Consider the following 24,289-nt stretch of genomic DNA (forward strand, 5'->3'; position numbering starts at 1 on the left):
AAGCAGGTTCCTCCTGGAGTGTGGATATGTGGCTGTGTCCTTGGGCACCTCCAGCACTTGAGCTACAGAAGAATGGAAGTTCCAGTTAAGACATTTGTAACTTGGACTCCAGAAGCTGTTGTTGAGAGAGTGGTTGTCATGCACACAAGCTAAAAGGGGAGAGACAAAAGGCTGCTCCAAGTTGGTTACATACAACTTCAGTTTGTCTTAACTCTACTGACACTAACCAGTTAATCTCTTTAACCTGTAGTGTCTGCTACTGAGTCAGCTGCATGTCAGAGGGGTGAGGATCACCTCTGTGCCACCAAAGTGAGTCTGAAGGTAAGAATGCTGAGCAAAAGGGCTGGTACTAAAAAAACCTTCGAGGTCACTTCAAAGAGGGCTTGTGTGGCTGAGAAACCAGCAGCTCTTAACGCGGTGACCGCACATTGAAATCCTCTGCAGGATGCCGTGGACACGTGGTGTGTGCTATGGTCTATTTATGAGGAGATACACATTATCTAGGGAGGCAAAGTGATGTTTATATGGCACTCAGGTTTACTGAGATGCTGAGGTAGAGAAGGGGTTGCTCAGCTCCATTCTAAGAGCAGTTGACAGTTGCAGCGTGGCAAATTAACAGGCTGATAGTTGTGGCATGAGCAGCCTTTTAACATATTGCTGCTTCCTTTGCTTTGGCAAAATTATAGGTTCCTAAAGTGGATAATACTAGAATAAACAGGTGGAGGGTGGAAATGTTGAGACATCCAGTAGTTGCAGGAAGCAGAAAATGATACTTGGAGCTGACACTGGAAATTGTTTAACATTTTACTAAGGGGCATATACACATGCTCCCTGTGCTACTGCTTTTATCCTAGCACCATGTCCTGGACTCATTGTGTCAGCCTAGAGAAAGCCATCTTCTGCTAAGCATGAAGATTTTAGTGTGAGCAAGATGGCGTTCAAACAGATATTTTCTGCAGTAAAAAGTGCTGATAGATGCTTTTTCTCCCTCAGGTCCTGGTGATGTTGCTGTTGAGTCTGCTGCAAGGAAGAAATCACAACTCAAACACAGAACCTTATCTGGAGTATTTATGACAATAATTTAGACTTAAACATGTCATTCTAACCTCCCTTACCTGTATCAGGTTGTGAGCAAACCAGAACAGTGTGTTTTCCCTCACTTCTGTCACCAAACTCAACCATACTAAAGGTCTGGAGAGGTATTTTGTGCAGATGTTACAGTATTTAAATAAAATGGATATCTGAAAGCTGCAGCCTCGGACTGTTTGCTGTTGCTGTTCTTTAAGCAAACAAAGCAGGGACTGAGTAATGGCTGTTAAGCACTTGTGGCTTGCTGAAAGGGAAGTGTAGGCTTGGTCTCTTCCCTACTGATCACAGGAATATTTACACAGAAGAGCCTGAGCAGCCCTTGCAGAACCATGGGGGTGAGGATAAGAGACTTTAGATGCTGTACCTCCAACCTTTGCATTGTAAGAAGCCTCCCACCTGCTGACCTCCATAGCTGGTTTGGCTTATGCTCTTTACGTAGAGGGAGGTAACAAATGGCTTTAGCTACTGCAGTACATCCAACTGCAGCACAGACTGGAGAAAAAAAAGTTAAAAGAAGCCTAAATTGTTACTTGCTCATCAAAAATAAGGTAATACTTTGCTGCCTTTGACATGGGATGAGGTGTAATGACATTGCCCTGCTACTGCACCTACTAACAACTAAATTCCAACTTCACAGTCAAAGTTGAGCTTTGGATTTGTCCTGATGATGTAATTACTTAGGTCAAGAAACTTGGATAGAACTAACAGTACAAGGTTTTATTTTCTTCGTCTTCTTTATTTTTCTTCTTCTTCAGGTGCTTTAAGATGTACCTCTTGACTGCAGGAACTCACAGTTCCTAATCTTCCATGCCATAGACCAATTTCAGCTTTATAGAAGAAATGAATGACTTGCAGCCTGAGGACTGAAGTTGTCTTAAAATTTATTTGGAAAAGTTTTATACATGTATATTACAAAAGTTAATATCTCCCTTTAAAACATGAACACACATCACAAAAGACTTGTCAGTATCAGTCTGTTCAATCTGATAAACACTGGTGAATTAGTAGCTGATTTTCTGTAGTGACCTCAGTACAATGAGGGCACTGCACAGGTTTTATAGACAGTTGTGGAGCCACTAGAAATCCTCAGCTTTTTAATGCAGAGTTCATTAGGCACTGATCTTTGAGATTTCACCAATACAGCGGTGTTCCTCTTTGGTGAAAGTCTTCTGCCAGTCATGGTGCTTTCCAAGGCTTCTTGGCTCGTAGTTTTTCCAGCATTTTCTGTAAATAAACCATGAGATGCTGGTAGTGCTGCAGTTGTGTAACCTGGGCAGCAGTTACAGATGGTGCAGATCTCCACAGTAAGTCAATTAATTACTGCTAAAAAAACCCCACAGATTGCAGAGGGAAGATGTGCTTTTTTTATGTCAATTATGGGATCTGCAGATCTATATTAAAAGAAGACCAATTTACCACACAAATGCTGAAGTGGTCAATTGTAAAGGTAGGATTTGGGCTTGGGGCCCCCAGCAGCAGTCTCTGCCTGTCAGGATTATCAAGCATTTCCTTCCTGAGGCCCAGCAATGGGAGGGAGAATTCACAGCTCCAGTCCCCTTGTTCAATCCCCTGCTCCAGAGCAACTCCAGGCAATCCCTGACAGGATTCTTATGACTTCAGATGTGCTCAGCTGGGCAGAATCTTAACCTAAAGTAGCAAACAACCCCCCCAAAACCCCTCAAACTGCCTTACACTGGAAGTAAGTCAAGACTCATTAAAACCGCTGCAGTTCTTTTGCCAAGTAGACTTTTCAGCAGCTGCAGTCCCTTACAATGTTTTTGCTCCATTTCAAGTAACCAGAAAAATTCAGCCTGAGGCAGATGCAGATACTGGAGAGAATTTCAGCTCATAGTGTTGACAAGGAAAAACAGAGATATACCAACAGCATCACTGAAACTCCAGACTGGTTTGGAAGGTCTGATTAGAAGCTCAGGGAAATCATGACAACTAACCAGGCAGGGTGACCCTTTAGCAGATGCATTATATTACCTTTTGAAACTCTTTAGCCTTTTCTCTGTTTTTAGCATAAGTTTCTTGCCTTGTTTTTTCTTCCTTTCTGATTTTTACTTCTGCAAGTTGATTATAAAGTCTGTCAAAACAGTAGTAAAAAAATAGTGTCAGGAAGAAAGTGGCAAAGTGAACAAGCCTAAGGGTTTATACTGTCTCAGTTATTAGAAATTAAGAATGGAAAATCTGACTCCCCTCCCCAGTAATCCAGAATCACTTCAAATGCCTCTTTGGATGTAACAAACACCCTATTCAGGAGTGGTACTTGCAGCATGTTACCCATAGTAAGTGCCCCAGTGCAGCTGTGAACTTTGCTTCACATTTAATCTGGTTTCCTGCATTACCTGGCACAGCTGCCTCAGCCTGGTGAAGGGAGCAGCCTGCCAGTCCTGTTCCTTGCTGCCAGCCTCACCGGGGAATCTCCCAACAGGCACCTGTAGCAAACACTTGGCTTCTCTCCCAGCTGTTTCATGTTAAGCAGCACTGCGTCCAAGTGGAAGATCTCAAACTGCTCTTGACTGACCAGTAGCTTTCACAAGACACAGCTGAACCACTGTTTTCTTAATTCAAACTTCTCCCACTTGTGTTTGTGCCATACCTTGAGGTGTGCTGATGCATTTCGATTTCTCCAGACTTCCTGTTCTCTGGAGAAGACACTTTCACTTCTCCTACTTTGTTCAGCTGATTGGCAACCACCCCCTGTTTTCCTAATTTAAAAAAGTCAGACATCTATTAGATTTAGTCTCTAGTCCAGCTAACTGACATGACAGGTTCTCATTTTTTTTTCAATGGCATTACAAAAAAAGGAAACAAGCCAGCAGAATGGACACAAGATGATGTCTTGTGTGATAAATGTATCTTCAGTTTCACCCTGTGCTTTGAGCCAGCCACACTTCTCAACAGCTTCCAACTCCCCATTAACAGGCATTAGAGATGCATAATTTTGCTTATATGGTGGTTGATTAATAAACAACTACTCTTTGCAGAGACATCCTGTGACTACAAACGTGGGCAGATTGTGAAAATAAAAAGACAACTCTTAAGGGCCTTTACAACACCAGAGGTAGCCAGACAGCAGGGGAAAAAAGCTCCCTGCATCCCTAAGAAAACAAGTCCGAACATCCCAGTCTGCAACACCAAAGTTGCAACAAATGTGAAATCTATTCTTTGATCTAAAACAGCAGCTACAAGGATTCCTCATGCAATATCTTGTCCCCAGACAAACCTACCAGAGATAGAAGACATCTTTTGCCTGCTTAACTTCTCACACTTCATTCTTTGGAACTGTCTGGCTTCTGGCTTTTCATTTTCTCTCTCTTTATTTTTTATTTCTTCTACTCTTTTCAGAGACTTCTGGATGAAGTTCTTCTTTCTTTTTAAAAAAGATTCTTGCAAACTTCCTTGGTTAGCCACAAACTCCAGCATCATCACTGTGTAAGAAAATGAAAACACTTCTCACTCTTAGCACTGAGTAAGTCATGCATTTCAACATATTTCTCCTAAAATGCTGAGATTGACTACTTTTGTAAATCACACCAGGAGAATGACACTGTGAACGATGAGTGATCTTGCAAAGCAAGCAGCAATTCAGATCTATGGAATCTGCCACAACAAATGCTGTGATAAATACTGCACCGAAAGCATCTTGATGCTTCAAAACATACCAAAGACCTGAGAAGTCCCTAACACAGTTAAGTTCTGTCTTTCAGGTTACTGCTGTTTGTCTTGGACAAATAAATACTCTTGATATTTCACTGATGGCTCCACACTATCATCATACTAGAAAAAGATGTCATCCTTTGCTTCAGAGCTTGGGGACTAGCAGGAAATAAAAAGCAAGTGAAGGTGCATAAACTACACGATCACAGACCCTTTCAAAATTAAGTAGTCACAACACAAAAAACACAGTGTTATTGTAGATACTGCAGACTTTCATGAAAGACTGCCTGGCACAGGAAGAGACCAGTCCATATTTCCTTGTCAGATACATACTAATCCTGGGTCAGATGTATTACAAACCAAGCCTCAACAGCAAGATGCACTTGACTAAGAACTCCATGTTTTCCAAAGGAGAGGTGTATTTTATTAATTATTTTAATACTATAAATAAAGACCTTTTCTATCTCAGCTTCAGTATATTGAAATCATGTAATTACCTGCAGTCTGGTGTTCTGGAAAGTGACTGTCACTGGGACTCTGGGCTCTGGAAGAACCACCAGGCCTTATGAGCACTGAACAATCTGCATATGGAGCTAGTGGGAAGAATTCTCTCTCCTGTTTCAAAAGGAATCAGTGATTGGAAACACTTAAAATAAACCCCTATTTTGAGTGAAGTGGTAGTATCATGGAATTGTTGGGAGTTGGAAGGGACCTCTAAAGACCATGTATTCCAACTCCCTTGCAAAAGCAGGACTGCCCAGAGCACATTACTCGGGACTGCCCGAGTAAAGCACCACAGCATGACCAGCTGATCTTATTTTCTCCATAAATCTCAAACTGCTGTATCTGCTCCCTCCACTAGGTTAGGGGATTTTTTCCCTTTTTTCATGTTGGTTTTGTCCCACCCTCTCACTGAAGTCTCCAAATAATGGAATACAATTTAGTCTTGCCAAACACCAAGCAAGATGGTTCTGTTTCTCAGCAAAAGTCTTCCCAAACTCTAATTACATTGGAATAACAAGATGATTTTAAGGAGTAGCCCAAATTAAAGATCTGTTAGATCAGTCTGGAAAACATAACATCAAATTAAGATGATCCAAGTAATGACTAAACTCAGACAATCCTAACTTTCTTTTGTTTACAACAGTGGATTAACTTCTACAGTGGGGCCTCTCTTTATGGTTAAGACTAAGCTGAAATCAGAATCACATTAGATAACAAAAGACTCACCTCAGGAAAAACATTACATTCAGACTGATCCACACACGCTGGGTTACTGATTTTATCCTCCTTAATTTTCTCTTGATTTATACATTCAACGTCTGATTCTGCAACACTGATGTCATTTGAGCTTATCAGAGTGAGTTCAGGTTCTTCCATTATACCATGCCCTGACTCAGTCTCCTAGAAAATATTATACATATATATATATATATACATACATTACTTGACAGAAAGAGAAGGCTCATTCAATATGCACAAGAAAGAAAATCTGCCCCAAGCAATAAATGAAATACAGAAGGAGCACTCTGCATGAGGTTTTGACGTGTGCAAACTCTGGAATTCCAGTCCAATGCAAAATATTTTATACACCAGTGTTAAAAAAGCCAAACAAACAACCCACAGCAACCAAATAACAAACTCCACCTCTCCTCCACTCACCTCAAGTTTAAACTTAAGAACCCTTAGTTCTAGGGCAAACTTTTTTTTCCAGCTGCATCAAAGCTATTTCTTTAAGTGTACTCATGCTTTTATTAAACTATTTATCTCCTTCAGGCTTCTAAAGGAGAGGGGCTGTGTAGTTAAGCTACTGTGCCATGTAATACAGATGCATATGCTACACCAACTAAGGCTAAGTGTAGGGAGATGCAATAGAGCCACCATAGCTTCTCCAACAATTACAGGAAGTCCAGCTCATTTTAGCTACTGCCAATTATTTCAGTGCTTTGATCTGAAAGAAGCAGTAGGGCAGAAGTCCAGGAAAAATGCAGATTTCAAACTAGAATTGTAAAATCAACACTTGCCAAGCTTTCAGATATTAAAGGTCTAAAACAACTTGGTGCAACAACAAAGAAACCCAACAGGAAAGCCTGCACAAATAACTGCTTTTGGAAATCTGTTTTACCCACCCAGACTGGAATGCGACATGAACTTCTGGGCAAGGAATTAGAATGTTTTTCATGTTTTTCCAGGAAAGACCCATTCTCTTGCATGACAGTCTGTAAATGGACATCTGAGTCTTCCAAGTTGGTTTCTCTGGGATCCCTTGAAGATTTTTTTACTTCTGGAAAACCTTGATCTGGCTCCTTAATATTTGTATTGCACTGAGAATCCACTTCCACAGCTTTATTTGTTTCACATACATAAACTGATTTTTCAGGAGCCTTCACATACTTCTTATCAAATGCCTCCACAGATAATTTTTCAGAAGACACAGTCTCTTTTACTAATTGTTGAGGGAAAGTTTCATCCACTGTAACTGGTGTGGTATTTAGCTGATAAAATGCTTTTTGTTCTCCCAGTGGATTTAGACTTTCATTTTGCAGATCTTCCTTTGAACACTGCAGATTAATACATGCTATATTTCTTGCCAGTTCTTTGTACTCTCTGGCAGATGAAATGCAGTTCTCATTGCCCCATTTTTTAATTCCAAGGGTTTGTTCTGAAGATCTCTGTGACACATTGTTAAGGTGCACTGGCTGATTAGCATTCTGACAGTGATCACTCAGAGTAGTGTCTAATTCCAGTGGATGAAAAGATTCTTCATCAGATCCTGTTTCAAAAATTAGGAAGAGTCAAAATTCTAGCTAACACAACAGAAATTCAACTATAAAAAGTCCCTCCACAATGAGATTTTTCAGTAATGTATAAAAAGAAGTCTAGTAAATAGAAATAAACATTTTCTTTAGGAAAAAGTATGCTCAGGTTCCTTCAACCATAATACCATTAACGTTACATGAAATTATTCCTTCACTGTACATAAAACAGCTTCAAGAAACACCACTTTGTTGCTTCTTAGAATATGTTTAGGGACAGATTTTTTTATGGTGCTGATATAATGACAGTGAAAGTCAATGTATTTTACATTGAAAGTCAGTGTATTTATATTCTGTAAACAGAAGACCTTTGAGTCCCTTTTGGTCCTCCAACACATCTCTAAAACAGGAAGAAAACAATCCAAAACACCCTAACTTGGGCAGAAACCCTTTAAAGTAGAAGAAAACATTCGAACTAGAACAGTCATTGCTGTTTCTGCAAGTAACAATATTGCACCCTAAATTATATTTCTCTTAGGATCTATACATACAAATTAAGATATTATTTGTTTTCCAGAAAAGCCTGGGAAAGGAGAAAGATTGGATATCAACATTTTAATTACTGAAGAAGCATTTCAGCAGGTGTTTTCCAGAAAAGCCTGGGAAAGGAGAAAGATTGGATATCAACATTTTAATTACTGAAGAGGCATTACAGCAGGACAGCACATGCCAAGCAAACACCAGGCTTATTTTACATTTTTTTATTTTTAAATGTGCCTCTGACCTAAAGATGATGGAATTGGCTACACAGACTAGATCACCATGCTATCAACAGGTTTTTTATACACACAGGAACATACTAAATAATTCTTTAATGGTTTCCTTTAAAGATTTTTTTGCATTTTTGACACCTACAAACTATCTAGCTTTAGACACGTAAAGAAGTCTCCTGATCAACAGCTGTTAATGGGGAGTGAGGAACTGCTGCAATATTGGTCATCAATAGAAAATTCTCCAGATGATGGATTTGCATATTAACCTACCTTGAACTGACAATCCAAAATAGGTTTTACTTGCTTAGCCTGTTCCTTATGTTATTCCTCCCCAGTCCCTGCCTTTTCAAGCAGAAAAATTATTAAAAACCCACTTCAGAGATGGGGACATATTGCAGTTACATTTAAAGCACAAAAATTGCTTCCATAAGCCATTTAGAAATAGTATGTTTTGAAGTTAGAAGGTTACTTCCTAAATCCTATTTTCTATGGCCACAGGTATTCTCAGAGTATAAGCTGCTTGTATCCTTTTTTATTCCTTTTTTTCTATTTTTGTACCAGCCCTGCCACCTAAAGAGAAAAGAAGTCTAACAGACACAAATGAGTTGCTTGCAGCTTTAAATATTGATAGCGTGTTTCCAAAAAATGAATGCATCTATATGCAAATAACAAAGATAATTGACCAAGAACATTTGTGTTATAAATAGATCTAGAACTTAAATACTGTGCTGTGTTTCCTGTTACTGCTTCAGATTGGTCCTTTCCTTTAGAACACATGAATTATCAAGTTAATTTTAATCCCACTGCAAAACATTAAAAATCTTTTCCTGATATGAGCTGCAGTTAATGTAATGCTGCTGTAGAAACAAATTTTCAATCTGTTAATTACTACATTGTAAACTAAAAGTTCATTCCTTCTTCTTGTTCCCCACCCCCTTTATTTTGTAGATAAAACAATTGTCTAATCAGACCAAATCACAGAATCACAGAATCCTAGGAGTTGGAAGGGACCTCAAAAGATCATCCAGTCCAACCCCCCTGCCAGAGCAGGATCACCCAGAGCACATCACACAGGAACGTGTCCAGACGGGTTTTGAATGTCTCCAGCAAAGGAGACTCCACAGCCTCTCTGGGCAGCCTGTTCCAGGGCTCTGTCACTCTCACAGGAAAGAAGTCTTTTCTAATGTTTATGTGGAACCTCCTATGTTCCAGTTTGCACCCACTGCCCCTTGTCCTATCACTGGACATCACTGAAAAAAGCCTGGCTCCATCCTCCAGACACTCACCCTTAACATATTAGTAAACATTGATGAGGTCACCCCTCAGTCTCCTCCAAGCTAAAGAGACCCAGCTCCCTCAGCCTTTCCTCATCAGGGAGATGTTCCACTCCCTTCAGCATCTTTGTGGCTCTGCCTTGGACTCTTTTCAAGCAGCTCCGTGTCCTGTTCCTATCACAGCATGTAGTACAGCATGACTACTGGTGTGACTTAGCAGTGGAAAAAGAAAAGTCAATAACTTCTTGACGGACACAATGTATAAAAGACAAATGAGCAAGATCAGAAATTCTAAAACATGTACCTCAAAAAACTGTAATCCATTTTTGGAACTTCCTTAATTCCCTCAAACTTAGGAAATTATGGATATGCATGAATAAAAAAATTCCTGGAAAAGGTATTTGTAGGTAGCTGATAGTTTCAGCCAGCATTCATATTTCTTCCCTAACATTGTAATTACTGTACAAGCAACAAGTAACATTATATCCATTACAGTGACTTGTATAAGCAGGACTGCTCTTCAATTCAAGTCCTAACTGCTGAGGAAACAACTTCACAAAATTCAGGAGCTAACCCATGAGAGGTGGTGGAGGTGACAGTGTGTGAGAGAGCAGCAGCAGAGTTATGACTTTCCAAAGTAGAGCTGAGAGAGGTGGAGATCCTTCCCAGCTGCAAGACAGCAAATCCACCCTAAGAGTTGGTATTTACATACTGGCAATAGGGTGATTTTGGAAGCACTGGTCTGGCTATACTGTACATACCTGGGGTATCATTTTCTTCAACAGACTCTTCTTCTGATGTCATATTGGTTGGCCTGTTTGTTTCAAGGCCAGAAGGCAGACTGCTTCTTTGCATATTCAAATTGGAGTTTCCCACTTCTAGAAACATAGATATGTCTTGATTTTTTGTTGAAAATTTTGAAGTCTAGTGGCAGAAAAATAAATTATTTTTAATTTAAATATTTTCTCATAAATATGAAGGATAAAAATTTAAAGGTAATATTTGATTTTTGGATCACATCTCTGCTACAGCCTAGCAAAACCCTTTTCAGTTCTACGTATAGCAAAATTTATTGTGCTTCTTCTTAACACAAGACAGCTCAGGGATTTTACATTTAAGTCCTAGAGAAATCTTAAGCCAAAGTATTTCCTCCATCAGAGTTTTTCTGTAGTACCTTGCTAAATTCTCTACTGTCTTGTGAAATCCTGCACTGAGAACAGGATGATGAAGTATCAGAGTGATGACTTGGTTCCAAAGGCTGAAAGAGCTGGTGATGGAAGTTCAGAAAAGGTTTTTCTATTTCAGGAAAATCAAGTTCAGCTGCTAGAGCTGTAAGAAAAAACGTTATTTTAAAAACAAACAAAACCATTTCCCCTCAAGAAAACCAATGGACATATCATACTAAATGCAGTAAATAAAATCCATAGAATTCTACAAGTATACAAAGATTAGATTGTAATTAAAAACAAAAAATCTTTACAGCACCTAATTCTTTAACTCTGATATAATGCAAGTACAAAAAGCAGCAAGAAACTGCTTCACTGACACTTCCTTTTTTTTTTTTTAAATGAAAAGCTGAAGGTCCATGAACCCTCTGCTCAGCACTGGTGAGACTGCATCAAAAGTAGTGTGGGCTTCCCAGTGCAAACCAGAGCAACACAGCAAACCAGAGAGCCACAAGGATGATTAAAGAAAGGATGAAGCACACCATGTTCAAAGAGACGTTAAAAACCAGAGTTTGTTCAATCTTAAGAAAAAGCTTGAGAGTGTGGGAGAAGGAGCACAAAAATCTCTGCTGCTTACTACATCCTAAGAGACAGCAGAAGGAAGATGCAGTCAGTATTCTTAAACATGCTCAGTGTAAGAAAAAGAGATAATGGACACAAGACAGAACACAGGGAATCCTCGTTGGATACACTTTAAACAAAATTTAAAAAAAAAAAAAAAAGAAAAAAAAAAAAGAGAGAGGAAAAGATGAAAGTTTTTTAGAAGTTGCCCAGGTGGTGTGGAATCTCTGACCTTGGAGATACTTAGAACTTGCCTAGATAAAGCCTTAAGCAACCCAGTCTATGTTAGCTCTGCTGTGAGCAGGAAGGAGGATTTGGACCACCTAACTGCAAGTCCTTCTTAATTCTGGATTAATCTGTAATTCTATGATTGTAGGTTTTCAAACATTCCAGGAGGAAGCAGTTGAAATTAAAATACTTGTATTACCATAAGAACAGCTAATCAAGATAATCTTAATTTTCTTTTTTCTAGAGAGTACAGAACTCCCACCAGTCTCTTAATTGGTGTTTCATCAACTATGTCACCCTACATGAATAAAAAGGATTATATCTATTATTGTCTCAGCCTTTCTGAAGCAGAAGTTGTGCATAAACAAGCAATAAAACTGGCACAGGTAAATAACCTAGCCATGGTAGCAGGAAGCTGAGCAGAACTAGACTATGAACAGATACCTGATCAGACTAATTTTTTTTCTTCTGCAAATTTCTCACGTGTAGAATCCCTACTGACTTCAAAAAGGCAAGCTGAATATAAACAATACAAACTAACACATAACAGTGAGTAAACTCCTCATTCTGTATGATGAGAGAACAGCATAAAAATGCTTTAAAATAGCAAATACCTTGGAAACATGTATTGTCCTCTGAGTGGGAGTTCAAGTCTCCAGCACATTTCCCCAGGATCTGCTGGATCTGACTTCCTTTATAGAGGTACATCTCTCCTTCAGGCAACTGACTTCCAGGTGCTCCAGGGAAATCCTCTTGCCTCTGCTGCAAGGTAGAAGGCAGCGAGGAGCTCCAAGGGCGTCTTGCTGTTTCTCTCAAAATTCCATCTTCTGTACTCTCAGAAGACAATCCTGAAATAGGCAGCTGAATGTTCAGTTTTGCATATAAACCACTCACATGAAGCAATCTAAAAAGACCCTGTTTAATATCCTGATATATTCATAAGAGCTCTGAGGTTTTGCTTCTTTAATTGTCTCCTGTCAATGCTCCTGCAAACCTTACCACAAATTTCCACACATTCAAGCTGATAATATCTAATTAGGCAGCAGTCATACAGCTTAGCACTTTTAGAGTTATGTAGACTTAGGAAATGCTGAAACAGTAACATCAGGAAATAATCAATACTGTTATTTTATCCTAGCCAATATATTTTTACCTCCCATCGCATACAAATTTGTCAATCCTTTAACATGATCCTGGATACCTTTATGACATCAGGCAGTAGTTTCATGCATATTTAAACAGAAATTGCCCAATAACAACACAAGAAATATGAGGAATTTGAAACCAAAATCATGTTCTTAGTGCACCAGCCCCTCTTTGTCTCAATGCTTACAGAAGATCTGCAGAAAGCTATCAGAAAAGGTACTGAAGCACTGAGTGTAAAGTGTAGACACAGCTAGACATGAAAAATTTATTCATGTAGCTGAGTAACCAAAGCCTTTGGTGCTTTTCTTTCACAACTAAAAAACAATAGAAAAGCTATCAAAAAAATTATCTTAGAATTTGCTCTAGCTTTCTTACATCCATAAAATACAATTTGTCATAAGTTATAAACTTCATTACTCAGAATAACACTAACCAGATTAGCACATTAGGGTTAAAATACAGCCTATGATTTCAGTGGCTCAAAAACCTGCAGTCTTCAAAAACTGATTTATAAATATGGAATAACTCAGGCATGTGTCAGAGTAACACGATATTAAGCCTTAAAATAAATAAATCTACAGGTCACTTTCTAGTAACTTTCAAACTCACTTCCCATGTTCACAAGTCATAACGTCAGCATACAGAGGAGCAACTACATATTAAAAAAAGCTAACTTAAAATCAAGAGGCAGACTGCAAGCAAAAAAAGGATATGAACACATTTCCCAGAAAACTATTAAAAGTCAATATGGCATTCAAGTGACATTTTCACAAAAAAGTTGTGAAGAATTACCATGGTGACAAGCAGATACAGTTAAGACAGTTCTCTTAACAACAAGACAACTGTAGCTCTGTAACAATCTATGACATATATTGATTAAAAAGCTTTTATCAGTGTGCCACTTAGGGATCAATTTAAAAAAAAATTTTCCACTTGAAAACTGTTAGAGTTGCTTAATAAAACTCAAAATATCCTTTCCCAAAGCTGTTATAAAGTTAAATTATCCCAAAAATTAAAAGAAAAATTAACACAATGAAACAGTGTAGTTACACTCATTAATCATTCTTAGGTGAAGTTAGTCATTAGCCTATTTCAGAAGAATGTTATGTCTAGTAAGTTAGGCCAATTATTTTATAAAATAAAGAGAATATAATTTTTCTTTTACAAGAACAAAACCCAAAAACTTACCAGTGTCAACGGGGCTTACATCCAACCTTTCACTAGTTAAAAAACTTCCAGTGGAAACTGTTGGAGATAATTCACAGGGTATCCCTTGTGTGAAAGCCTCTGATCCTAACTTTGTGGCTATTACCTTAGAAAGCACTTCCTAGGATGAAGTAACATAACAATTACCATTTATTCAGATGTTTATAATTAAACCTTTAAATCCACACACTTTATCTGAGCTCAGTTCAAGTGTAGAAGCCTTCATGTTTTGCACAGTCAGGCAAGTAAGAGATTCATCATTGCTCAGTATCAAACATTCACACCCAGTGGCCCAGACACATCCCCCCCCAACAGCCCCCTCCCCTCAACACACACACACACACACACACACACACACACACACACACACACACACACACACACACACACACACACACAGAGTATCATAAAGCCTCTCAGAACTGTATATAAATCATGACACCTGGAAGACTATTTTATCTTCTGGTGGTCAGATTTGGCTATTTCTCATCACAGACCCACTTCAGTAGAATTGTAGGTCTCAGAGGAATACACATGCAACACATAAAAACTCAGGAACTTTACATATTCTTGCAACACTGACTCATTTGCATACTGGAGACTGACTTAAAATTTAATTACATGAAATTAAACTAAAATAATGTAAAATATCCTAAAATGCTAGCATCCCTAATTTTGAGGTAAACCCTACAAAGTCACAAAACAAAACATGATTTTGTGGTAAACCCTACAAAGTCACAAAACAGAATGAGGGTCCTTATACTTCCAAATTCTGAGAAATTCAAGATGAATATTTATTCTCAAACCCTGAATTAAGAGGTGCACTAAGATAAAAAGGCAAAAATCTAAGAAACCCTTCCTACATTTTTCATTATATACTACCTTATACAAATATATTTAAGATATACATGAAATACACATACATTTAAAGATAATTTTATATACACACATTACACATAGCATTTTTAAAATATTGTTTTTATCTCCTGACAAAACAAAACACTGGGATCTTCAAGTGAGGTAAAAGCAAGGGATACCATTGTTGTTGATTTTGACAAGGCTTTTGACACTGCCTCTCACCACATTCTTGTATCCCTGTTTGGCCATCACAACCTGGATTGATGGCTGACAAGATGGATTAAAAAACTGGTTGGATAATCACTCAGAGGACAGCATTTAAAGGATTACACCCTACCTGAAGGTGAGAAGTGGAACACCACAGGGCTCTGTCCTAGGATCTGTCCTCTTTAACAGCTTTAGCAATAATCCAGAGGAGGCAACACGACACTTCTACCAAGTTTGCAGATTAACACTAAGTTGGGAGGTCCATCTGATACACTGAATGGCAGGACTGACACCTAGAAGGACCTTGTGAGGCTGGCTCTACATGAATGTTACTGAACTCAGCAAGTGCAAAGTTCAGAAAGAACATCATGCATCTGTCCAAGCTGGAGCCTGCCAGGGGAGGTCTAAGACTGGGTGCAGTATTCTAGAGGTCCTTTCCAACCCTAATGATTCTATGACTCTATAAAGAGAGATAATAACTACAGTGGATCTACTGGCCATACTCCTGCTCATACAGCAGCTGGATGATCTTGTCCTCTCAATCCCCACATCCAGGTCATTGGTAATTACATTAAAGAGAACTGGCCCCAAAACCGAGCCCTGGGGAACACCAATTGACCAGCTGGATTTAACTCCCTTTACCATCACTTTTTTGACTTCGCTGTCCAACCTGTGCTTGTTAAACTGCTGCATCTAGAATACTGCACCCAGTTTTAGACCTCCAATATAAGGTAGACAGATTTCACCACAAAATATAAAGTTACATGGTTATTTTTATATGACTAACCGTATTATCATGTCTGAATGATGGTCCAGAATGTGTTGCAACTCTCTCTCCAACTTCAGCATCAAGAACTGCTGAGTCTTGAGCCACTTGAGAATCCTGGGACTGGGCTTAACACAAATGTAACAGAAGTGATAAGGAAAAGCAAGCAACTTTGGAGTTCCCAGTTAGCAATTTATTTCTTTTTCGAACACCAGATGGCAGCAATACTCCACTGCTGCCGTCCTCGCTGTTGGGGCACTGACTCTGTATTCTTACCTCTTCCTTCATACCCGACAACAGATTTTCTGCTCCACTGTACCTCCAATTTAATTGGCAACCCCTGGATCTCCTTAAACAGCTTTCCTAAACTTCCAAACTAGCATGATTGCTCTCTGCAGAGCGTGCAGAAAGAGCTAGAAATTCATGCTTTGACTTCTCATGATGGGACCTGGCTTTGCAAGTGTTATGTAATCATTTAATTGCAGCAGGTGGAATTTTGTCTTTACCATTACAATGATTACAAAGAGGAGACATTCTACTTAGATCAGACAAATCAGAATCACTGGATGACTTAACTACAGCATGACTGCTACCACAGAACTTAGACATTTTCTGATTAAAATAAAGTAGCAAACATTTTTCTTAAAAGCCCAAATAAATTAAAACCTTAATCAAGGCTACTATCATAAGTAACAACTTAAAGTGCATCTTAAGTTTCCCCTTCAGAAACGAAGACTGTGCATTGTCTTGCTAAAGATACTGCAGTAGTTACTAAAAAGTGCCACAGAGTGCTTTAAATTACAAAGATCCTGTAGTTTTGGTAGCTGAACTGCTCAAGAGGACAATCCTCTTACATATCATAATCACAGAAAGCTTTGTTTTGCTGTTTGGTTTTTTTTTAATAGAGATGTTAACACAAAGTTTTCTAATCCTCTTACATAAACTGTGCATATGAAATACCCACTAATGTATAAAGATACTACACTAAGATATTTCATATTAATTTGGTAATGGCTGATGTAGCAATGCTTCTACAACTTACTCTGAAAAATACAAACCTTTTCTTCAAATATTGTTGAAAACTACAAGATTATTTGTGAGAAGTTTAAGTAGATATATTTTTAAAAGTATTTTGAGAACCAAAGGAAGTAGTTGTAAGAAAATAAGCTTATATGCACTTTTTCAAACCAACTTCAATTCCTAGAAAATCCTGATTGAATAGAAAAGGATAACTCAACAAAAGTAAATGAAAAGTTATCTTAAGATTTGGGGCAGCAGTGAAATTTCTAGCAAAAACATGAGGTGAATGCTACACAACTGTAGTGCTAGGAAAGATGTACATATAAGGTAGCAAAATTGCTGAAAACTCCTTTGCAGCTCCAGTAATATAGTTATTTTAGATGGATACTGAAAGTTTTAGTGGATGAGATGCTTTCACCTTGTAGAAAGCTTCAAATTCTTTTAGTCCATGTTTTGTAAACTTTGTATAAAGTTCCCAGCAAGTGTAACTGAAAGTACTGAAGCCTTTGAGTCAGTATTATTCCAAGACTGGAGAGACAAAATAAATTTGTATAGGCAGGGAAAAACAGTAGGACTTAAAAACATTGACATCCACTCATTAGTCCAATTTCTTGAAAAACTTCTTAGTAAATTGCTGTCTTTTTTTACCTAAAACTAGTCTTCTGCATCCTTTTATTAGCCAGGCAAAGCTACCCACAACACACTTAGTAGTTTCAACAACCTTGTAACAAAAATTATTTTGAACATTCACAAAACACTTCAATGCAAAAATAACTTTTTTTTTTTTTTTTTTAATACTGAAAACAACTTGGCTCAAAATTTATGGATTTGGACTAACTTTGTCACATATGGACACAGTCTGTACTTGAAGCTGTAAAGGTTTACATAAAGGCTCTTCACAGCTGAACATAAAAGACCGGGAATAAATCAATCTTTGCACTTTTTACTTTTGTCATAACTAAGAGCTGATTCTTTCACAGGTGTTTCTTTGAGCTAAGGGTAACACTCAACCTTCTATTTCTTTTTGGCTCAACTGTATTTTTAAGCAGTTTCTTACATACACTCATTGTGGGGAATGGTCCATCTTCTCTCCCCCCACATAAGACTAACCTGGCCCCCACAGTCTGTTACTAACACTGTCAGATAGTGACACTCATCTTTCAGTGACCTCTCTACATTAGCATGTTAACTCTCCAGAGCTCTTTTTAAACATTAATTTCCTCTGTGTCCATACAAGGAATCCCTGGGTACTGCATCAGGCACATCACTAGTACACTCAAGCCAGGCTGCCACCTGGTGAAGCTGCAAACCTGGACACATTGAAATCTGGATAGAAGACTCCTCCTTCAGGAGAAATATGCCCCTGCAGTGTTCTACAACAGTTTTCTCCCTCCCTATGCATATGTGGAATTCTGCAATACTAAGAAGTTTATTTACTGACAGTTTTACAACTTACAGATCCAAAGCACTTGCCATGGGTAAGAAACTGTTGACCAGCAATGAAGTTTACTGTGACGTGGACTTTTGTTACTAGAATAGTAAGGATCACAAACCTCCAAACCCATAAAAACTCAGCCATTCTGAGCCATATGCTTATTGAAACACTCTTTTTTTACACTGAAATATAAACAGTGTTATAATAGCACTGCCTGTTCTTTAAGTCAGGTCATATGCTACACTCGTAACTCCTTGAAGGAAGATTTGCTCACCTGAATCACACGAGTTTTCAGCAGTCATCCTCAGCATCTCCTGTAATAATCTACTTGACTGTTTAGTTTGTCTTGAACTTCCATTAGAGATTTGTTGCTCACAGTTTGTTAGGCTGGAAGGTAACCTGCCTTCTTCATTAAGAGCATGACTGTAGTATTTCAAACATGCAAACGCCCCAGTGGTGGAAATGGGAGAAGATTCTCCACCAACAGAACCTGTTTTATCTGAATTCAAAACATTTGTAAGCAGTTTAGGCATAGAAATGTTTTGCTCTTCAGAAAAAACACAAGGATGCATAATCTGTTCTACAAAAGGAACCAGCTGATTTTATACGATGCTCCATTTCAACAAAGTGAGCAATACAGTGTCAGTAAAAACCTTTGCATTAGCCAGTCTATGGATTATATAGGTTGAAAGATTATACAGGTCACAGACTTCTCAAAAAATAATTCTCAACCAAAGTATTTATTAAAAAAAAATTCAAACCAATTTTTCCATATAGCAAATCCACCAAAAACTTTCAGTAATTTTTCCAAACCCAGAGCAATATAACTGCTCTAGTTTAAAGGTTTATTTTCTTCACAATCCACCCCACAGAGGAAACCTTTTTGGCCTCCCAATCCAATAAAAATCTCAAGTTCAACTCCTTACTACCTACCAATACCAATGGTTAAACAATACAGGAATAACTCACCTGTGGATCATACTGGGGTTACGCAGCAATCAAGTATTCCATACTCTAGAATTTCATTGGATTGTATTTCAGAAAACTTCTTTTTTTTAAAGTAACATGTGTAACGTGTTAATTAAAGCCAAGTAAGCGCTTTTGACAATATATATTCTTAAATCAAAACCTTCACCAGCAAAACTTGCTGTCTAATCAAGATACTAAATTGGTCTAACAAGAATTATTCTGCACAAACTGATGCTGACTAGCATTAATTACCTTTAATTAAAAAATGTCCCATATCAGCTGTTTCAGTATTTTGCTTGAGATGAAAGCCAGCCTGACAGGCCTACAATTACTCCAATTGTTCTGATTAGTCCTTTTAAAAATACTGACAAAATATTAAAACTTCTGTAAAATATGTATTACATTTTAGCTATGAAGAGACTTTTCAAAACAGGTTTACATTTAGAACACATGATTTTGTGTGGCTCTCAATGTTTCATACAGAGAATTACAAAGCATTGTATGCAGACTGTAACAACTTACTTGGAAAGCGATAACTGCTTTGTATTGTTGCTCTCCAGAACTTTTACAAAGAGTGTTTTGTAATTAAAAATAAAAGGGTCTAAACATTTCAGTAGAAACTTGATCCTATCCCCTTACTTCACACTAACTTTCTTGGTATGCTCAAAAGCTAAACCTTTAAACACTGTCCATCAGCTCTCATGGTTCTCCTTACAATTGCTGCACAATTGTCTATTAACACAGACTCTACCAAGCAGAAAACTCAACAGGGAACTTAAGCCATGGATTTATGGTGAATTTTCTTTTATTGGTAAAATTTTGTTCTGATTATGTTTTTGTAGACAGACACTGACAGGATAAGCTTTTCTAAACTGTAACTCACTTTGCTAGTATATAAATTATACCTTAAAAAAACAAGGCAACAGTGTCAGCTGAAAAATCTCAAAGACTCTTCAGAAAATTTCCTCCATCTGTATTTCTCAGGAAAAGCAGAATTTATTATATATTTTATAACTACAGAATCATAGAATAGCTTGGGTTGGAAGGGACCTTAAAGATCACCTAGTTCCAAACCCCCGGCATAGACAGGGACACCTCCCACTAAGACTGGGTTGCTCCAAGCCCCGTCAACCTGGCCTTGAACACTTCCAGGGAAGAGGCATCCACAACTTCCCTGGGCAACCTTTTCCAGTGTCTCATCACTCTCACACTAAAGAATTTCTTCCTAATGTCTAACCTAAATCCACCCTCTTCCAGTTTAAAACCATTGTCCCTCAACCTATTGCTACATGGCCTTGTAAAAAGGCCCTCCCCAGTTTTCTTGTAGGCCTCGTGTCTGTGTGTGTGTGTGTATGTGTGTGTGTGTATATATATATATTTTTATATATATATATTTTTTTACCTGCAAAAGATATGTTGCCACTCTTCGGTGTGTCTACTTCTGGTATGATGCTAAGTTCATGTTGCTCCAAATTAAGCCCTAACTTGACTTTTGTCACTGGTGGTCTGGAAGGTCTCCACTTCTGTTCTCTACACAGAATTTTCTCAGACTGTTCTGTAAAACCAAGTTTTGCATGTTGCAATTATATGTGTGTGTATATATATGAATACATACATATATGTAATAAATAAATAAAAAAGATGTACAGAGATGGAAGATAATTCCACCTCAGCTGCAAAATTAGGAAAAAATATAATGAAAAATACTATGAAGTGTTACCAGTTTGCTTAGCTTGACTGATGCCCTGTGGAATAATTGCATTTCTGTGAAATTTACTCCTGCCACAATTGTCTTGCTGGTAATTTTCTGAGACTTGGAAATCATCGGTCCTATTAATCCAGTCAGGCTTTTGTGCCTCTGTCATTTCTTCGTTTGTGCAGATATGTCTCACCTTAGAAGGGAGAGGCAGGGAGTGAAGCAATTATATATGTAAGATTATGTTTATACTTACTTATTAAAACACTAATATGGAGCACTTTGAGAAAGAAGCTCAAGTATGCGAGATACTGGACAGACTTGTTTAGCTTACAAACACATTTGGACATATAGGTACTTTAGCTCTACAAAACTAATGTGCTAAAACTTAATTATTTACACTTTCAAGGCTTTTTTTTAGATCAGATCAGAATACACAGCAGTTTTAACAGAACAATTCCTGAAAAGTCTGCTTTATTTTTTCAGCTCCAAAATTCAGGAATTTTAGCTGCTTGGAAACTGCAAAAGCAAGATAGAGACTCCAGGCAACAGGTATCTTTCTAGGATAGCTTTTGTTTAAAAAAAAAACCAAACAAAACAACACAAAAGCAAACTTCTTTAGAAACTCAAAAATAAATTTGGATTTTTCTTCTGTTACCCAGAAAACAAGCAAAAATAGAAGTCAAAAGTACACACGCCAACGCAATAAATTACCAGGTACACACAAAAATACAAACTTTAAAAAATAATCTATTCAAAATGCTTACAATATCCTTTGAGGTACATACAGCTGCAATTCTAGAGCTGAAGAAAACTACACCTCCAGGTATTTAAGATAATGTAACTATTTCAACAGGCATTATGTTCAGAGACCAAGCACAACAGACTGAACACAATAGCGCTCTTGGGGCTTACAGCAAAGAAGTACTGATTACAAATCCCAAGTTCTAATTCAAATCTTCATTTTCGTAAATCACCTAGAACTATTGACACAGCATGGGATACTTCACTAATTAGTAGTATTCACTCTTAATCACTTACAACATGATATGCCATGCAAAGCATTTATAAAGCTTACCTGCTTGTTCAGAAATTCTTTCAACACCTCTTGCTGTCTCTGCATCTGCTCCTTCAATTTATCTTGCTTTTGTAGAAGTAGCTGTTCTTGTGTTTTCTGTCTAGAAATAAGAGCTTCTCTTTGTGCATCTAGCTGCTCCTGCAATTCTTTCAAATACCTCTGCTGAGCTTGGATGCTTTCTGATGAGGCCAACATTCTGTTTCTTAAATTTTGTATACCAGAATAATTTAACAAAGACGCATCTCCAGTTTTTGGTATCAAGAATTCCTCAACACTCTGGGCTTTAGATTCTTCACGAGATAAAGTCACAGGTTCAGAAAGACTGAGGGGGTGTTCCAGGCTTGTTTTGATGGTGCTCTCTGCAGATCCCTGCTGATTTGACAAAGAATCAGCTGAGGTTGCCTGAACTATATGAGATCCTGTTGTTGCTGGCACAAAGGGTATCTTAAGTGGAGACTCTTCTTCAACTTCTGCCTCTGTTTGATGGTTAGACATCTTTTGAGACAACTTTTTGAAGTGCACTGTTTCTAAAGGCTCAGAGGAATCTTCTGCAGGCAAAACAAACCTAACGTGTTGTACATGTTCTTCCGGTTGTGTTCTTACTGCAGTGACATCTTTCATGACTAACCCTGACGGTAACTGGAAGCGAGATGGCTCTCCAACATGATTACTGGATGTTTCAAACATTGCCAGTTGTTCCTGAGAAGGAGATCCACATGACAAGTGAAATTCTGCATGCTTCTGCTTAGATTCTTCTAAAAACTGCACATGTCTGCAAGGACAAACGTTGTGCATTTGATCGTCTTGTTTCCATGAAGATGTTTTTTGCAACACATGCAATGTTCCTGAACACACAGGTAGCGACTGTGCACACTCTTGTGCACGAACTTGTTCAGGTGACTGGTATTGTGTTGGTTGCACTCCTTGCCTCTGCAGAAGTGGTTCTGAGACAGACTTTAATGTAATTGACTTTGCTTCCACAGAGCTTGAAGGTGTTGCAGAAGTAGCTAAGTATTTTTCCTTCAATTTATTCTGATACTCCTGTAGACATTTCCTAGCTTCTTCAATGGTCTGTTTGTGCAGCCTGAACACAAAGAAAATGTGAATCTTTCCAGAGTGGTGCAAGGATTCACATGAATTTCAATAACCAAAATAATTCAAATGATTTCGAAACAGGCAAATCAGACTTCATTCCATAAAGGAATTTACCTGTTTTGCTGCAGAAGGTGTTGTTGATAATCATGAATCATCTGTAAACAGTTGTCTTCTCTAGGACTCCTGGTCCTGGTTTCTGATACAGTTTTATTTCCAGTCTAATTAGAATAAAATCATTTTAAGTGCACATATAACAAATAACTCACATAAAACTATTAAAACAACTTTAAGCTGTGCGTTCTTTTGCTGCTAAGTTTACAGCAGCCACTGAAGTATCACCATTTGAAGTCTGTGAGATTTCAGCCTGACACAATAAAGCTAAAGCAACTTTTGGAACAGACAGCCTGCAGCTGCAGTCTCTCTTGGCAAGCGGAGCACAAATGGTCAGAGTCAATGGTGCTTACAGCAGCTTAGCTCAAACAGGTAAACAGACCCAGCAACAAACTTGGGGACCTGATGAGATACATCCCAGAGTCCTGAAGGAACTGGGGGATGTAGCTGCCAAATCACTGTCCATGATATTTGAAAAGTCATGGCAGTCAGGTGAAGTCTCTGGTGACTGGAAGAAGGGACGTGTTACGCCCATATTTAAAAAGGGTAGAAAGGAGGACCCTGGGAATTACCGGCTTATCAGCCTCACCTCTGTGCCTGGGAAGATCATGGAACAGATCCTCCTAGAAGACATGCTAAGGCACACGGAGGACAAGGAGGTGATCCAGGACAGCCAGCACAGCTTTACCAGGGACAAATCCTGCCTGACCAACCTAGTGGCTTTCTATAATGAAGTGACTACATCAGTCAACCAGGGAAAAGCAGTGGATGTCATCTATCTGGACTTCTGCAAGGCCTTTGACAGGGTCCCCCACAACATCCTTCTCTCTAAATTGGAGAAATATGGGTTTGATGGGTGGAGTGTTCAGTGGGTAAGGAACTGGCTAGATGGTCATGTCCAGAGGGTAGTGGTCAATGGCTTTATGTCCAGATGGAAAACAGTGACAAGTGGTGTCCCTCAGGGGTCAGTGCTGGGACCAGTGTTAATATCTTCATTAATGATATTGACAGTGGCATTGAGAGCACCTTTAGCAAGTTTGCTGATGACACGCAGCTAGGTGGTGCAGTTGATATGCCAAGAGGGATGGGATGCCATCCAAAGGGACCTGGACAAGCTGGAGAAGTGGGC

At 38.5% G+C, this 24,289-nt stretch overlaps 1 protein-coding gene across 1 annotated transcript in view; it reads right to left on the reverse strand.

Moving 5' to 3' along the window:
- Window positions 1-2,265: 2,265 nt before the first annotated feature.
- The window catches only part of CEP295 (centrosomal protein 295kDa), a 39,219-nt gene continuing 17,195 nt past the window's right edge, over window positions 2,266-24,289 (reverse strand). The window contains exons 12-28 of the mRNA XM_010000083.1: window positions 23,164-23,267; window positions 21,955-23,038; window positions 20,901-21,072; window positions 20,583-20,735; window positions 18,486-18,710; window positions 15,778-15,884; window positions 13,908-14,046; window positions 12,188-12,421; window positions 10,733-10,887; window positions 10,320-10,482; window positions 6,885-7,528; window positions 5,986-6,159; window positions 5,253-5,370; window positions 4,326-4,526; window positions 3,695-3,803; window positions 3,079-3,178; window positions 2,266-2,313 (exon numbers count right to left, since the gene is read on the reverse strand). Of these exons, the coding sequence (XP_009998385.1) occupies window positions 2,266-2,313; window positions 3,079-3,178; window positions 3,695-3,803; window positions 4,326-4,526; window positions 5,253-5,370; window positions 5,986-6,159; window positions 6,885-7,528; window positions 10,320-10,482; window positions 10,733-10,887; window positions 12,188-12,421; window positions 13,908-14,046; window positions 15,778-15,884; window positions 18,486-18,710; window positions 20,583-20,735; window positions 20,901-21,072; window positions 21,955-23,038; window positions 23,164-23,267 (3,930 nt within the window). The remainder of the gene's footprint in view (window positions 2,314-3,078; window positions 3,179-3,694; window positions 3,804-4,325; window positions 4,527-5,252; window positions 5,371-5,985; window positions 6,160-6,884; window positions 7,529-10,319; window positions 10,483-10,732; window positions 10,888-12,187; window positions 12,422-13,907; window positions 14,047-15,777; window positions 15,885-18,485; window positions 18,711-20,582; window positions 20,736-20,900; window positions 21,073-21,954; window positions 23,039-23,163; window positions 23,268-24,289) is intronic.

This window comes from Chaetura pelagica, unplaced genomic scaffold, assembly GCF_000747805.2.
Source record: "Chaetura pelagica isolate M959 unplaced genomic scaffold, ChaPel_1.0 scaffold100, whole genome shotgun sequence".
NCBI classification, from domain to species: Eukaryota; Metazoa; Chordata; class Aves; order Apodiformes; family Apodidae; genus Chaetura; species Chaetura pelagica.